General features: G+C 43.5%; 1 protein-coding gene across 12 annotated transcripts in view; it reads right to left on the reverse strand.

Annotated features, from left to right (window-relative positions):
• Nucleotides 1-12001, reverse strand: part of SLIT2 (slit guidance ligand 2) — a 455778-nt gene that overhangs the window by 109586 nt on the left and 334191 nt on the right. For all 12 annotated transcript variants that reach the window (XM_073001077.2, XM_078394061.1, XM_073001083.2 and 9 more), the window contains one exon: nucleotides 9660-9803. In XM_073001077.2, coding sequence (XP_072857178.2) covers nucleotides 9660-9803 — 144 coding nt within the window. The remainder of the gene's footprint in view (nucleotides 1-9659; nucleotides 9804-12001) is intronic.

The following is a 12001-nucleotide window of genomic DNA, read 5'->3' on the forward strand; positions in this document are numbered from 1 at the left end:
CAATTGACTCTATCGTCCCATTCCAGTGATTGAGAACAGGGTTGATGAGATAGGAGTCAATCATTGTCAGAAGGGGAACCAACAGAGTTTGACTCGCATGGTTCTTGAGGTTGCTGAGGAATAACTGCTGAATTAGATTTGTGTTGTTCAGGTCTTTTTGGTGGAGAAGGTTCCAGAGCCGAAGAGGCTTTGGTGGACACTTGATGTTTAGCGGAGGGTTTCGATATCAAAGGCTTCAGTATAGAACGCTTTGATTTGTGGGTTTTGGAGGTTTTAGACAAAGTGGATGGAGAGTCAGAGTGAGAGTCGGATGTTGTTTTGAAGATTCAGAAATGGCTTTTTCCATCGCTTTGGCCTGCGAGGTGGCCTTACAGGGAGGTTGGGCCATTTTGGTTGGTTGAAGGGATTGCTCCCAAAGATGGAGTTTCAACTTCAAAAAGCGAGAGTGGAGAACACCGCACTTGAAGTTTTTACAATGTGGGCAAGAGGATGTTTGATGCACTTCTCCCAAGCAAAAAAGACACTTGGTGTGGCCTTCAGAGAGTGGTAGTTTGTTATCACAGACCACACAGTGTTTAAACGTACCCAAAGGGGCCATGAATAGTAGGAAAAATGATTTGGAAAAGGAAATAACAGAAAATGAAGGGGGTGCTGCGGCTGAAGGCCGAGCATCAAAAAGGTAGAAACAAAACAATAACTCTGTATATCTATGATTTATATTAAATGAGAATAATTATAAAGAAAGAAGGAAGCAAGAATAAACTCTCTTTCACTTTTGACTCACAGAAGCAGAATACAAGGCTCTCAACGCGGTATTGAAAGAAACTGAAGTGAGAGTCTTGGTGCCAAGGTACTTATACAGGGGAGGGGCTTATTCTAATATGCTTTTGTGCTACTCCAGAAGCTCTAGAATCTTCTGATGAGGCTCCGTGCATGTGCATATCACCCAGGGTGTGATTCACAGAGGCCACAAAGAAGAACCTCCAGAACATAGCAAAACAGCCTGAAAAACTCACAACCACCATTGGATCCCAGCTCTGAAAGCCTTCGAGAACACAATCCACAGGAAGTTTTTGACTGCAGGTTATCTGAAAACAGATCAGAAACCACCTGTTTCACACATTCTGCTTTAATAAGAACCATCACATTAAATCAGGATGTGAAGCAGTCCCCAGTCTGCAGGCTGACCAGCAATGGGAGGCTTCCTACTGCTACTGACAATGCTGAGGTTGGGACAGCCTCATCTAGCTGCCAAGCTGGGAAAAAGGAGGCACTGAAGAAAGTCTCCCAGTACTGTCCCATGGGACGGAAGCCCTGGTGTGGGTTAAAAATGGTACCAATGCACACTTTTCAAAACTGCACCAGGGCTTGCATCATGTGAAATGACCAAAGTTGCTGTGAAGCAATTTCAGTTGTACTGCAAATGCAAATACAGTATGTATTTATGCTTGGATATAACACAAGTGTACCTGTAGTTGTGATGGTGTTAAACATTCATCCGACTTTTCACTTTTTTCCAAGGAGAATTTGATTCTTCTTATGCCAAACAAAATGAACACTCTGCCCTACATGCCACTCTCAGCTCATGTCAGGCAAGACTTACTTAATCTGGCAGTTAGCATTAGTCACTTATGTGCCATCAAGTCAGAACTTACAATGATCCTAATCAGACTTTCATGGTAAGTGAGGTACATGGCACCTTGACTTACAAACGTCTCCACTTACGAACATTTCAAGTTACGAATGGCTCCATTCACAAAATGTTGCTTTGACACGAATGAAGCTTCGACATACGAATGGGAAAAAACTGCGGGGGAGACGGGGAAAGCACGAAATCTGAACTTTCTGTTAACTGTTGGCCAGTGAAGAGGCTGCTTGTCTGCTACCACGCTCATATTTATTTTTATTATTTATTTTATTTATTTTATTTATATCTCGCCTATCTAATCAATTAAGACCACTCTAGGTGGCTTACAACAACAAAAAACAACAACAATGTAATTAAAAGCAATTTTACATAAGGGAAAACTTTCAGCAAGATGGGACAGACAGTAGGGAGTGGAAAGAGAGGGAAGATCAGGAATTGAATAAGGGGAAGGCCTTTTGAAACATCAGTGTTTTTAGTTGATTTTTTAAAATGCCCAGTGAGGGAGCTGTGCGAATATCAGGAGGTAGGTTATTCCAGAGGCGAGGAGCCACCGCCGAGAAGGTCCAATTTCTTGTCTTTTCTTTCTGGGCCTCCCTTGGCGTTAGGCTCCTCAGCCTCACCTCCTGGCTTGCAAGGGTGACACAGATAGATCTTGGTGGGAGTAGGCGTTCCACCAGGTATCGAGGCCCTAAACCGTTTAGGGCTTTATATGTAAGCATCAACACGGAAGCGGATGGGCAGCCAATGCAATGCAGCCAGAGTGGGTGAAATGTGTTGGTATTTTTTCATACCACTAAGAAGTCTGGCCACCGCATTCTGCACCACCTGTAGTTTCCGCAGCAGCCTCAAAGGCAGCCCCACGTAGAGTGCATTACAGTGGTCTAATCTTGAGATTACGAGCGCATGCACCAAGGTAGTGAGTGCCCCAACCTCGAGATAGGGCCGCAGCTGGGCGATCCGCCTAAGATGGTAAAAGGCGGTTTGGACCACCGACGCCACCTGAGATTCCATGGTGAGCGCCGGGTCCAGATGGATCCCCAGACTGTGGACCCCATCCTTGGTGGGGTGGGTCACCCCCCGAAGGAAAGGGAGTTTCCAAAGCCCCCAACTGTGGGGGCGCCCACCCTTAGTACCTCCGTCTTGTCCGGGTTCAGCCCAAGCCTGTTCTCCTGCATCCATTGCAGTACGGTCCCCAGGCAGCGCTGAAGGGACAGAACGGCATCTCCTGCGGTAGGTGGAAAGGAGATGTACAGCTGAGTATCATCAGCGTACTGATGACACCGGGCTCCACATCCCCTGATGACCCCACCCAGCGGCCTCATATAGATGTTAAACAGCATTGGGGAGATAATCGACCCCTGTGGAACCCCACAATTAAGGCACCACGGGGCCGAGACGCTCTCCCCAAGCTGTACTCTCTGAGGACGATCCTCCAAGAAGGAACAGAGCCAGGCCAGTGCCAGGCCACCATTTCCCAACTTGGAGAGTCTCCCCAGGAGGATACCGTGGTCAATGGTATCAAAGGCCGCTGAGATGTCGAGGAGGACCAACAGGGACACTTTCCCCCTGTTGGCCTCCCTCAATAGGTCATCGCACAGGGCGACCAATGCCGTTTCTGTACCATAGCGCGGCCTGAAGCCTGACTGAAATGGATCCAGGGCATCTGTTTCGTCCAGGTGCGCCTGAAGCTGATCTGCCACCACGCTCTCAACCACCTTGCTTAGGAAAGAAACATTGGCGACGGGCCTGTAGTTGCCAATCTCGTCTGCCGCCAAACTTGATTTCTTCCTAATGGGCCTAATGAGTGTCTCCTTGAGGGCAGATGGAAATCCCAGTGGTTAAGTGAGTGGATAGGGAGACAGTCTGGTATTGCCTGGTAATGTATAGTAAGTACACTGCCTGTAGTGCGCTGTATGGAATGTTTTTTTTTTTTTGGCTTTTTTAATTTTTGATTTTTGGATGTTTGACTTTTTTTTTAAACAGAGAGACTACCTGTTCTGGGTGAGTACACTGTATTTACTGTACTGTACAGGATTTTTTGCAGCTTGGTGGGGGGGTTATGTTTCTGTGCCCTGATGGGTCTTGCAGTGTGGATTTAAAATGTGAAAAGTAGAGTGTAATATTAAATTACAATTAAATGTGAAAATTAGACTGTAATTTTAAAATGTAAAATTTATTTATTTATTTTTCCATTCTGTGGCTTCTCTGTTGTTTTAAAATAATGTGCAGTGGTGCCCCACTTGACGATGAAATCGCTTGATGACGAGTTTTTTGTGATCGCTATAGTGATTGCAAAAAGATGGTTCCTGTGGGTTTTTTTCACTTTACGATGATTAGGTCCCTGTTTCATGAACCGATTGTTCGCAAGATAATGATTTAAAACAGCTGATCAGCGGTTTGCAAAATGGCTCCCCACTGTTTTCCTGACCTATTTCCGCAAGACAGGGATCGCAAAATGGTCGCCCTATGGAGGATCTTCACTGCACGAGCAGGTGTTTCCCCCATTGGAAGGCATTAACTGATTTTCAATGCATTCCAATGTTGTTTTTTCCCCACTTGACAAAGATTTCGATTTCAACAGCGATTTTCCTGGAACGGATTATCTTCATCAAGCGGGGCACCACTGTATGTGGGTTTAAAATGTTACTCCAAAGTCTTTTTTTTCTTTGGGGATCTGTTTGCTGTAAATAATGGTTGCTAGATGTTGATGCAGGCAGTTTAAAATGGAGTTTAAAATGGAGTCTACTGTAGACTCAAGGCTCTCCCCCCACCCATTGTCTTATCTCTCTCTCCCTCTATGCTCACTTTTTGTGATGAGATCTGTGGTGGAAGAATGCTTGCTGATTGTTGGTGCAAGCAGACTGTAAAATGCAGTTTAGACTCAAGTCTCTACTCCACCCCCTCTATGCTCTCTTTTTGTGATGAGGGAGTCTGTGCTGGGTTAATGGTTGCTGGATTCTGTGCCTTTTAGGGTTTGTGTACTGTACAGTGGACCCTCGACTTACATACGGCTCCACTTACAGACTTTTCGAGTTACAGACTTCTCTGGCCACAAAATTGCAGCCAGAGAATTGACCTACAGACCAGAAAAAAATCCAAAATGGAACAAAAACGGCCAGTTACAGATTAATCGGTTTTCAATGCATTGTAGGTCCATGGAGCCTCGACCTACAGACTTTTCGACCTGCAGCCACCGTTCCAATACGGATTAATTCCGTTAAGTCCAGGGTCCACTGTACTGTGGTGTGCTGAACAGTACGTACATAGTCATGGCTCCAAAGAAAGAATTATTCAGCGCAGGATGAAACAGACAATACTGGACAGATCCCCCCCCGGATGGAGCCTGCTGCCAAGAGACAGCAACAGGGAACCCCTGGAGAAGATGACCCAGAGAAGGAGACCTCTACCTCGCAGTGATGACCATTTCGTCATCCTCCAGCCAGAAGTCACTGTGATGTCCTCCAGAAGACACCGAAAGCTGAGTCACCTCTGTTTTGTTTTAAAAGGTGTTGGTGGGTAGGTTGGTTTAAAAGTTGCTTGTTTCATGTTTTGTTTAAAAGTTGCTTAGTTTAAAAATATTGTTGTTAAAATGTGTTGGTTTAAAATGTGTTTTAGCCTCCAATTCTCTCTCCCAATTGTCTTCTCTCTCTCTCTGTCTTCTCTCTTTTTGTGCTAAAAAGCACAAACCTTTCTCTGAGGGGTCTGTGTGCTCCAGTGATGACCTTCTTTCTTCCTTTCCTCTTTTCCCCATTGATCCCTCCCTCCCTTCCTCCCTAAAAGGTGCATGCTTTAAAAGGTGCTTGGCCTGGTTGAAAAGGTGCTTTTCAAGGTGTTGTGTTTAAAGGGTGTTCCCTCCTTTCCTGCCCTTTTTTTACCTAGAAGGTGCTTGGCTTGGTTTTGTTTAAAAGCTGCTTGTTTTTCAAGGTGTTCTGTTTAGAAGATGTTCCCTCCTCCCCCCCCTCCTTTCCTGCCATTTTTTTACCTACGTTCATCTTAGGTCAAAAGAAGAAAAAAATAAACCCCCCCCCCAGTGGTAGAGTACGGATTAACCAGCTTTGCATTAGTTCCTATGGGAACTAATGCTTCGACTTAAGAACGGTGATTATACTACAGTTAAACAACTATTTTTTTCTTGAGCTGTATTTTCTTGTTGACTAAGGACAAATGAAGTGACTGATCTGGAAATAATGGGAAAAATATATAGAAAATAGGGTCATTGGTGACACACAGGAACACACCTCTACTTTGATTTACAAGTTAACGTTCAAAGGGGCCTAAAAGGCCATCATGTCCAGCCCCCTGCTCGATACAGGGATACAAATCAAAAGATATTGGCCAGGTGGTTGTCTAGGTTTCTCTTGAATGCCTCCAGTGTTTGAGCACTCACCAACTCCCAGGGTAACTAATACCACTGTTGTACTGCTCTAACAGTTCGTAAGTTTTTCCTGATATTCAACTGAAATCTGGCTTCCTGTAACTTGAGCCCATTGTTATTTGTCCTGCACCCTGGGATGAACAAGAACAGATCCTGCCCCTCTTCTGTTTGACAGCCTTTCAAATGAAAACCTTTGAAAAATGTTATCATATCACCCCTCCGACTTCTCTTCTCAAGGCAAAACATGCCCCGTTCTTTCAGTCTTTCCTCATAGCACTTGGTTTCCAGTCCCCTTATCATCTTTGTGGCCCTTCTATGAAATTGTTCCATTTTGTCTGCATTCTTCTTGAACTGTGGTGTCCAGAACTGGACACAATCCTCAAGGGGGGGCTAATGAGTGCTGAATAGAGGGGCACTAGCACTTCATGGGATTTGGAAACTATACTTCTATTAATGCAACCTAAAATAGCATTAGCCATTTTTGTAGCCACATCACACTGTTGGCTCGTATTCACCTTGTGATCTACGAAAATTTCAAGATCCTCCTGCTTGTAGTATTGCTGAGCCAGATATCCCCCAGCTTGGAACTGTGCATTTGGTTTCTTTTTCAGAGATGCAGTACTTTGCACGTATCCTTGTTGAATTTCATTCTATTGTTTTCAGTCCACTGCTACAGCCAATCAAGATCATCTTGAATTTAGTTTCTGTCTTCTAGAGCAGTGGTCCCCAATCTTGGGTCTCCAGATGTTCTTGGACTGCAAGTCCCAGAAGCCTTCACCACCACCTCTGCTGGACAGGATTTCTGGGAGCTGAAGTCCAAGAACATCTGAAGGCCCAAGGTTGAGGACCACTGTGCTAGAGTATTAGCTATTCCACCCAGTTTTGTGTCATTTGCAAATCTGACAATCATTTCCTGCACTCCCTCATCTGAGTCATTAAGTAAAATGTTGAAAAGCACCAGACCCAGGACTGAGCCTTGGGGTAACCCACTTGTTACCTCTTCCCAGCTGGAGAAGGACCCATTAAGCATCACCCTCTGAGTACGATTCTGTAGCCAATTGTGTATCCACAATTGGCTTCCCCCTTCCAATTCAGTTTAAAGCCCTCCTGTCGTAATTCTTCATGCTGTAGCCAAACTCATTCTTCCCAGTCCTTGTTAAATGCAAGCCATCTCTTGCTAGAAGTCCTTCTTCCAAGAAGCTTAGCCTGTGGTGACAGAAACCAAATCTCTCATGTTGACACCACCTTTGTAGCCAGTCATTCACCTGGAGTATTTCCCTTTCCCTTTTCTAGTACTGGTAGAATGGATGACAAACTATCTTGGCCTCAGAGTCCTTGAATTTCCTCTGTCTTTCCCAGAGCTTCGAAGTCTGATGAGATTTCCTCAAAGCTCTTCTTGGCTGTGTCATTTGTTCCCACATGGACAAGAAAAAAGGGATATATATCTGTGGGTTTTATGAGTGATGGTACACATCTCTTATCTGCCACATCTCTTATCTGACCTTCAGGTAGACAGCATACCTGGCAAGTCCTGCCATATTTCAGTCTCAATTCCACGCAGTAGAGAGCCTCCTACTACGGCTACTCTTCTCTTCTTCTTTTTGTAGGATGCAGGTTTAGTAACTGTCTTTTGTTGTGCTTTAGCCCTTCTAATCTCCTGCGGGCTCTCCTCTGCATATTGTTCAGCAGACTCCTCTTCAAGAGTCTGAAAGCGGTTTTTCAGTTCCACTGGTGAAGAGTTTCTTCTCCTTCTTTTGATCCTAACTGTGACTCTTTTCCATGTTGGGTCCTCCACTATGTTTGTACTCTTCTCAGGACTCTCCTCCAGTGCTTTGCTTTGGTTTTCTTCCATCTCCAGTGCCCCCTGTGACAGCTGCTTCTCTTCAAGAGTTCTATCTATGCTTCATCTTCCCTTATAGTTTTGAGTGTGGGCACTTGCTGCTCCAGTTCTCTCACTTTTTCTTCTAACAGTGCCACTAGTTTGCACATGTTACACATGTACGCTGTGTTACACTCAGGAAAAAAGACAAAGATAGCACGAACTTTGCAGGTTATTATAACTGAATTGTCTCCAACCTCCATAATCCCTGCTAGCTTTTTGCTTTCAACTGATTTTTTATAAATGCCTGTCCCTTTTATTTTGTTATCCTGACTGTAGCTGGAAGCATCTACAAATGTACAACTATATCCCAAGAAATGAAAAATGTTTGTTACGTGTCTCCCCCTTGGCCTTCTCCATGGAACTCCCCATGAAAAACTCCTATTTGCTCACTCTGTTCATGAGCTCCCTGGGTCTGCCTCAGCTTTATTCCTCAGCTGTGCTCTGTTCAGAGTCAGAAATCAAAAGGCCCTCCTAGAACTCACAGCTGCTACAGTGGACCCTTGACTTACAGACGGCTTGACTTACAGACTTTTTGAGTTACAGACTTCTCTAGCCACAAAATTTAGGTTCGACTTGCAGCCTGAGAATTGACTTACAGACCAGAAAAAAACCAAAATGGAACAAAAACGGCCTGTTACAGGATTAATCAGTTTTCAATGCACTATAGGTCAATGGAGACTTGACCTACAGACTTTTTGACCTGCAGCCACCGTTCCAATACGGATTAATTCCTTAAGTCAAGGGTCCACTGTACTTATAGCTCTCAGCTGTAATCAGGACATTTCCCTTTCTGTTAGGCCAGTCACACAGCTTTTCATGTTCACCAAACACCAGCAGAATATAGAGGGGAATGAAGAGGGGAAAAAGACATTTTGATTTATGTATGGGGATTCACATAGACAAATACATTTTCTTGTCTTCTGACTGGGTTGGAGTGGGAAACAGCTGCATGACAGAATATCACTGCTTCCCTTTTAAACTGACTGACCAACCAACCAACCAACCAAACGACTGGCTGATCTATCAGCCCATCAACCAACCTTCTCTAGTTCCTAAGGCTGAAGAACACTTTCAGTAGCACACATTTATTTCCACTGAGCTAGGGACTAAATGGGTAAATTCTCATTTGCAGAATGATATTCTATTTAATCCTGCAGATGCAGCTAAGAACCCACACTTCACTGTGCATAGTGTATGGCCGTGGCCCCCAGTGAATGGTGAAGTGCACAAAGAAAGAAACTCCATGGAGATGTATCTCCAAATTCCTTTTGATTTTTTTGGATCAAATCTTAAGGCCTTTTCTGTTGCTGGAGTCTATCTTCTCAGGGAGGACCATGGACCGTGTGTGTTACTGTTATGTTGCTATTGTTGTAACACACTGCATCTGCAGCAACACCCTAGATCAAGGGAAATCATCATTGCCAAGAAGCTGTACCTGGGGAGGGACTGGTTCACATGCTAACACTTATCATATGAATTCATTTTTAGGAATAAGTTAGACAGAATGAATAGAGCCCTTTAGAGGAAATGTGCACAGCTAATATTTAGCAGAAATTGACAATATATCCCCCTATTTTTTTCATTTGTAATTTGATGTTTAGCATTCTGTGGAAACTATAACATATATCATTTTAAAAACATGCCTGCGTGTTTTCTGTTTATTAGTGGTATGTTTATGTTCACAGTACTATTTCATTTGATCTATCTAAAGACAGAAAACATTTGTATAAAAGACAGATTCAAGATCAACTCACAGTGTGGACAGGGAATGAAGAGTGTCAAAGGCACCAGGAACAATTGTAGTTATTTGGTTGTCATACAAGGAGAGCAATCGGACAGAACTCAGGCCAGTAAAACTATCATTGCTCACACAGCTAATGCGATTGCTCCTCAGCATTCTGTTAAAAAAGCATGAACAAGTTAGTTTGATAGCCTTCAAAGAACACTTCACACACTTCCTGCCTACTTTTTTTTGGCAGTTTCTGGACATGTGAAGTTGACAAACCTTTATTCTCAGCAATTAGCAAGTCAACGTCTACATTCCTATGTGTAACTCCCTCTTTTAAAATTGCTATCAGCAGTTCCAAAAGTGGTAGCTGTATTTTCTTTCATGAATATTATCTTTGCTAGAGTACTCATGGAATGAACAGAATAAAACAAAAAAGTCACAGGGGAAGATAAATGCTACAGATTCACCTCACAAAAACACTGCAGTAGAATGCAACTGAAAATACTGCATTTACAAATACTTTCAATTTAGCATTTCAGCAACAATTACAAAGTACGGATAGAAATGTAAATTTCAAATATGATGACTGGAGAGATACAGAGTTTGATGGATTAATCTATGATAGAATATTTTGAGATGTACCTTCAACAGTGAAAATACAGTGGCAAAATACCATGATATGCCACCATATCCCTGGTGACAGAAGCTAGGCCAGAACTGACAGTGATGGAAGGGGGGGGAGTGTTGGGGAAACATATACAGTGGACCCTTGACTTACAGACGGCTTGACTTACAGACGGCTTGACTTACAGACTTCTCTGGCTGTAAAATTTAGGTTTGACTTGCAGACTGAGATTTGACTTACAGACCAGAAAAAAACCAAAATGGAATAAAAACGGCCTGTTACGGGATTAATCGGTTTTCAATGCACTGTAGGTCAATGGAGACTTGACTTACAGACTTTTTGACTTGAGAACCGCCTTCCAATACGGATTAAGTTCTCAAGTCAAGACCCCACTGTATGTCATAAAATCGCTTATCCTTGGCCCTCTTATCAATATGTTAGAAATATAATGGCCTGAAATTAAAAGGGTGTACATCCCTTTTAAAATATATATTTACAACAGCAGATTTTACAGTTCAAGCACTTGAACTATAAAACTTTGACTTCTCTTGATGCTGTTTTAGAGTCATTTCAAATATAAGTCAGAATCCTATTGGGGGTTTATGCTGGTATAAGTGTAAATGTGGAAATCATGATGGTGAGTTGTCATTTCCTTCACTACCAAGATCATGGAATATAGCGTGGAGGCATCACTAACTGCTGCCTCCAGTGGAATATGTCAGCTTTCTCTCCAAGGCAATGGAACAGCTTGGGCTGCCCTCACTGCTAAGAAAAAAATACCTTTGCAGTGGTGATACATGAATTATGGAACAGATAAGGATGTGAACCTAATGTTATCATTACCATCTTTTCAGAGTTAGGTGAATGTGTGTGTGTGTGTGTGTGTGTGTGTGTGTGTGTGTGTGTGTGTGTGTGTGTGTGTGTGTGTGTGTGTCCCCACAGCCAGGTGAGGATTCAAACACTGGTCTCCTGAGTCCTAGTCTGTTACTCCATCCACTCTACCATACTGGATACCCTAGCTGAAATGTTACCCCTCTAGTTTTGCCACTGTGTTTGCAAGCTGCGAAGTGGAGGGCTTCAGAAATGCAAGAACAGAATCACACATTTTACAATCCAAAAACAACAGTATCCATGCTCCTTGCAGTTTTTTTTAATTGGACTTATATACCGCCCCATAGCGCTACAAGCACTCTCCGGGCGGTTTACAATTTTTAATTATACAGGCTACACATTGCCCCCCCCCCCAGCAAGCTGGGTACTCATTTTACCGACCTCGGAAGGATGGAAGGCTGAGTCAACCTTGAGCCAGCTACCTGGGATTTGAACCCCAGGTCGTGAGCACAGTTTTAGCTGCAGTACAGCGTTTTAACCACTGCGCCACGAGGCATGTGCCCATCCTCACTCTTGTATCAGGTTAAGATATATTGTAAGAAAAAAATGCAGGAATAGGCAATACCTTTACACATCACTAAAGAAACCACACAATCTACTAGCTTTCATGGATCAGAAAGTCCTCTTCTTCAGGCTTGCACCAGTGTCTTGTCACCAGTTCGAATAACTTGAGAGTCCCAAAGATGCAGGCTGCATTAGACTTGGGGTTTTAAAGTTATGGCTAAGGAAGGAAGCTGTTGATTGGATATCAGGTCCCCATTCTTCAAAGTGCAGAGATCATGCACAAATGACTGCTCCACAAAGTTCTTTTCTCAGAAGCTTTTGGGGCCAATTGTGCATAGAACAATCCT

This window comes from Pogona vitticeps, chromosome 5 (assembly GCF_051106095.1).
Source record: "Pogona vitticeps strain Pit_001003342236 chromosome 5, PviZW2.1, whole genome shotgun sequence".
Lineage (NCBI taxonomy): Eukaryota > Metazoa > Chordata > Lepidosauria > Squamata > Agamidae > Pogona > Pogona vitticeps.